This window comes from Brassica napus, unplaced genomic scaffold (assembly GCF_020379485.1).
Source record: "Brassica napus cultivar Da-Ae unplaced genomic scaffold, Da-Ae ScsIHWf_139;HRSCAF=250, whole genome shotgun sequence".
Taxonomy (NCBI): domain Eukaryota; kingdom Viridiplantae; phylum Streptophyta; class Magnoliopsida; order Brassicales; family Brassicaceae; genus Brassica; species Brassica napus.
In genome coordinates, this window is record NW_026014813.1 from 6,151 (window position 1) to 11,462 (window position 5,312).

At 49.6% G+C, this 5,312-nt stretch overlaps 1 protein-coding gene across 2 annotated transcripts; it reads right to left on the minus strand.

Moving 5' to 3' along the window:
• Positions 1–1,831: 1,831 nt before the first annotated feature.
• On the minus strand, positions 1,832–4,618 carry LOC125597232. Of its 2 annotated transcripts, XM_048772007.1 has the most exons (3): positions 4,594–4,618; positions 3,012–4,328; positions 1,832–2,873 (listed from the first exon to the last, which is right to left on the minus strand). In XM_048772007.1, exon 3 carries the CDS (start codon positions 2,841–2,843, stop codon positions 2,124–2,126), a length of 720 nt encoding a protein of 239 aa, XP_048627964.1. In that variant the 5' UTR covers positions 2,844–2,873; positions 3,012–4,328; positions 4,594–4,618; the 3' UTR covers positions 1,832–2,123. The 2 variants fall into 2 exon arrangements, with proteins under 2 accessions (XP_048627964.1, XP_048627963.1); XM_048772006.1 differs by lacking the exon at positions 4,594–4,618 and having other exon boundaries at positions 3,012–4,426.
• Between the last annotated feature and the right edge of the window lie 694 nt (positions 4,619–5,312).

Below are 5,312 nucleotides of genomic sequence, written 5' to 3' on the forward strand. Positions count from 1 at the left end.
CCTGTGTGTACTGAACAGACAGCCCACGTTGGCCAAAATAACCCAAACAGTCCACGGGAAGGGCTTGCGTGCTGAGTCCAAGGACCAACGTGCTGATATATGTATTGATGGACAGCCACAGACGTCCTATGTGTGCTGACTGACACAGTCGGACACAGACGTACACACACGAACAGCCATGGACGTCCTGTGTGTGCTGGCGGACACCCACGGACATCCTGTGTGTACTGAATAGACAGCCCACGTGGGCCAAAATCACCCAAACAGTCCACGGGAAGGGCCAGCGTGCTGAGTTCATGGACCAACGTGCTGATATGTGTACCGATGGACATCCATGGAAGTCTTGTGTGTGCTGATGGACACAGACGGACACACACGGACAGCCACAAACGTCCTGTGTGTGCTGGCGGACACCCACAGCCGTCCTTTGTGTATTGAACAGACAGCCCACGTGGGCCAAAATCACCCAAACAGTCCACGGGAAGGGTCAGCGTGCTGAGTCCAAGGACCAACGTGCTGATATGTGTACTGATGGACAGCCACGGACGTCCTGTGTGTGCTGACGGACACACACGGACACACACGGACAGCCACGTACGTTCTGTGTATGCTGAAGGACAGCCGCGGACGTCCTGTGTGTGCTGACGGACACACAGACGTCCTGTGTGTACTGAACAGACCGCCCACGTGGGCCAAAATAACCCGAACAGTCCATAGGAAGGGCCAGCGTGCTGAGTCCAAGGACCAGCGTGCTGATATGTATACTGATGGACAACCACAGAAGTCATGTGTGTGCTGAGTCCAAGGACCAACGTGCTGATATGTGTACTGATAGACAGCCACAGACGTCCTGTGTGTGCTGACGGACACACTCGGACAGCCACAGATGTCCTTTGTGTGCTGGCGGACACCCACGGATGTCCTGTGGGAAGGGTCAGCGTGCTGAGTCCAAGGACCAACGTGCTGATATGTGTACTGATAGACAGCCACAGACGTCCTGTGTGTGCTGACGGACACACACGGACACACATGGACAGCCACGGACGTCCGCAGCGTGGTGAGGGACACACACGGACGTCCTGTGTGTGCTGACAGACACCCATGGATGTCCTGTGTGTACTGAACAGACAGCCCACGTGGGCCAAAATCACCCGAACAGTCCATGGGAAGGGCAGCGTGCTGAGTCCAAGGATCAGCGTTCTGATATGTGTACTGATGGACAGCCACAGATGTCCTGTGTGTGTGCTGACGGACACACACGGACACACACAGACAGCCACAGACGTCCTGCATGTACTGACGGACAGGCACGGACAGCCACGGACGTCCTGTGTGTGCTGTTGGACACCAACTGTTGTAGGCACGGGTCGGAGGGTCGAACGGACGGACGGACGGACTGACTGATGGCCGTTCCGCGGTTCAGTCTTGCCTCGGATGGATGGTACTGGCCGGCTTATCTCTTGCTTGTGTTCGAACCTGAAACAGATAGAATCCTTTAGTGAGTTTTCAACAGGAACAAGAACAGAAACTAGATATGATTCTTTTGGTTTTTATGGAATTGGTTGAATGAAATCTAAAAACAAAAGATAGAGAAAGGAGAAGATTGGCGGATGGGATCTGCTGCTGGACGTATGTCTCTCTCAGCAAGATGCCTAGGTCGGACAGAAGATAGGTATGGATCCGGCTCTTGCTGGACGTATGTCTCTCTCAAGATTCGGACAAGGAATGGAATGGATCGAAGGACGCCACAAAGAACAATGGATCGGCTCTTTGATATGTCACACGGCTGCTCTCAATGTTTCACAAACTGAAAGACTTAGGGTTTCCTTGCTAAAGCAAAAACGATTTTTCATAAAAGACTTAGCCGAAAAGTTGGCAGCTACAAGGGTTTAAATAGATGTTCCTTACTGGACTTAAAGATTAAAAAGGCCTAGACAAATGGCCAAAGTCTTAACCGAAATAAAATAAAGAAAACAATAGACCGGTCGCGGTTTGAGATGTCCGGATCAGAACTCATAGTATGCTTGCTTGTTGCCTCATTAAAACCTTTCGGGAAAACCCAGTGGGACAAAACCTCGATAAGGAAAAAGAGTACAACACATACTACTCCTTCTGATGGTCGGCTATATCTCTGAACCGGAAGCAAGTTGGTTGGATGGATTGAGTATGAAGGTGGAAATGGTCAGGCCGGCTTCATTCTGGCCGATGGAGGAGAACTGGCTCGAATGGACAGGGTCTGGAACCTCTAGTGGTTCACCGGTGTCTTCCAGCTTCAAGTCAGACAACTCCTGGATCAATAGTTGCTTGAACCCGGTTTGTTCCTGTGCAAGCAACTCCTGGACAGCTTTGGCAAATCCAGCTCTTATAACTCTTGAACCGGACCTTGTGGTAGGGCCTTTGCGGATAATGGGAACCTCAGTCGTGGGTACTACAACATCCCCTCCCTCTTGAACAGGTTCTGTCCTCAGAACATCTCCATCATCTGCAATATAAGGAGACAAATCAGATACATTGAACGTTCGGGAAACTTGAAACTCACCTGGCAGTTCTAGCCGGTAGGCATTGTCATTGATCCGATCGAGCACTCGGAATGGTCCATCTCCCCGTGGGGATAATTTGCTCTTCCTCTCTTCCGGAAACCGTTCTGGCCTCATGTGGAGCCACACCCAGTCGCCTGGCTGGAAGATAACTTCTGTGCGCCCCTTGTTGAGCTTAATCCGGTTCCTTTCAGCCTTCTTCTCCAAAGTCTCCTTGACTTGCCGGTGCATGTTCTTTACAAACTCAGCCTTTTTGTCACCACTCTGGCTGACTTGCATGGCTGGGGGCAATGCGGCTAGGTCCATGGGCGTCTCTGGTCTAAAGCCGTACACGATCTCAAAAGGGGAGAGGTTAGTAATAGAGTGCCTTGCATGGTTATAAGCAAACTCAATGAAAGGCAAACAACTCAGCCAGTTTTTAAGATTCTTACCCACCGTAGCCCTCAATAACTGAGAGAGTGTACGGTTTACTACCTCGGTCTGTCCATCAGTCTGTGGATGGCAAGTGGTCGAGAAAAGGAGCTTGGTTCCAAGCTTTTTCCACAATGTCCTCCAGAAGTGGCTGAGAAATTTTGTGTCTCGGTCGGACACGATGGTACGAGGCACTCCATGTAAACGCACCACTTCCTTGAAGAAGAGATCAGCGGTTTGGCTTGCGTCATTGTTTTGGAACACGGAATGAAGTGTGCCATCTTGGAGAACCTGTCCACTACAACAAAAATAGAATCCTTGTGTTCTATCTTGGGCAAGCCCAGCACAAAGTCCATAGACAGATCGACCCACGGTGCAATAGGAATAGGTAAAGGCATGTGTAAACCATAAGGATGCGACCTGGATTTGGTTTTGAGACAGACAGTGCACTTGGAGCAAAGGCTCTCGACGTAGCGCCTCATCCGGGGCCAATAGAAGTGGTCGGACAGGACACTCAGAGTTTTGTCCCGACCGAAATGCCCCATCAATCCACCCCCATGAGCTTCTCTGGTCAGTAAATCTCGCATGGAACCATGAGGGATACACAGGCGTTTCTCCTTGAAGAGGAATCCGTCCTGCTGATAAAATGGACCCATGGCTCCCTTAGCCGTGTTACTGTAAAGCTCAGAAAAATCAGGGTCAGTTTCATAAGATATTTTGAGTTGCTCAAAACCCATGATCTTAGCCTCCATGGTGGTAATGAGTGTGTGGCGCCGGATAGGGCGTCGGCCACTATGTTGTCCTTTCCCTTCTTGTACTTGATCACATAAGGAAAGGTTTCCACGAACTCCAGCCACCTAGCATGCCTCTTCTAAGTGTGGTCTGGCCCCTCAAATGCTTAAGAGTCTCATGATCTGTATGAATAATAAACTCTTTAGACAAAAGATAATGTTGCCAAGTTTCAAGCGACCTTACTAGAGCATATAGCTCTTTATCATAGGTGGGGTAATTGAGGGCGGCTCCACTCAATTTCTCACTGAAAAGGCCACTGGCCGTCCTCCTTGGGTCAGCACGGCTCCTATTCCTGTCCCTGAAGCATCACACTCAATCTCAAAAGTTTATCAAAGTTAGGAAGAGTTAGAACCGGTGCATGTGTCAAGCTATATTTAAGCCTGTTGAAAGACTCCTCTTGGGCAGGGCCCCAAGCAAAGGTTACATTTTCTTGATCACGGAGGTCATTGGGGCGGCAATGGTACTGAAGTCCTTCACAAATCGTCGATAGAAACTGGCCAGTCCATGGAAGCTGCGGATATGTCCGATCGTGGTTGGAGTCGGCCAGTCTTGTATCGCCTTGATCTTCTCTTCATCAACCTTCAGTCCCTGTGAACTCACAACAAAGCCTAAAAATACCAATTGATCAGTGCAGAATACACATTTCTTAAGGTTAGCATAAAGGCCTTCTTGCCTTAAGGCTTTCAAAACCTGTTCTAGGTGCCCCATGTGTTCAGTTAAAGACCTGCTGTAAATCAAGATATCATCAAAGTATACAACCACAAATTTACCAATGTAACCTCATTCATGAGTCTCATGAAGGTGCTAGGGGCGTTGGTAAGGCCAAACGGCATCACCAGCCACTCGTATAGACCTTGCTTGGTCTTGAAGGCGGTTTTTCCACTCATCTCCTTCCTTCATGCGGACTTGATGGTATCCACTCCTGAGATCAATCTTAAAAACACAACAGACCCACTCAGTTCATCCAACATATCATCTAATCTAGGTATAGGGTACCGATATTTGATGGTTATGTTGTTGATGGCTCGGCAGTCCACACACATGCGCCATGACCCATCTTTCTTAGGCACTAGTAGGACCGGGACTGCACAGGGGCTAAGGCTCTCGCGGATGTAGCCTTTGTCCATGAGATCTTGGACCTGCCGTTCCAGCTCCTTAGCTTCCTCAGGGTTGACACGGTAAGCGGCTCGGTTTGGTAGTGGCGCGCCGGGTACAAGATCGATATGATGTTCTATGCCACGGATAGGGGGCAAACCGGCAGGGATCTCGTCAGGGAAGACATCCTTGTAACGTCCCATGAGGTCTTGTACTACGTCCGGTACTTCAGGAGCTTCTAAACCTGCAAAACAACCTTCCTTAAAGATCATTAGTAGCACCTGTGTCTCACGTTGTAATGATTTAAGCACTTGTCCAGAAGTCATGTAAAGGTTAGTGTTTACTTACCTGGCCGGACTGCGTCATTGCCTTCTGCATATCATGAACTTCTTGAGGGCTGAGAGGTGCTAGGCTGTGCTTCTTGTTGTTGTGGACGAAACTAGTAGATGTTGGTGCGGCCATGGTGAAGTGTCTCCT

What these genes read in the sequence shown, in the direction of transcription:
- LOC125597232 (XM_048772007.1), bottom strand. Translation starts at nt 2,843, where the DNA reads ATGGACCTAGCCGCATTGCCCCCAGCCATGCAAGTCAGCCAGAGTGGT.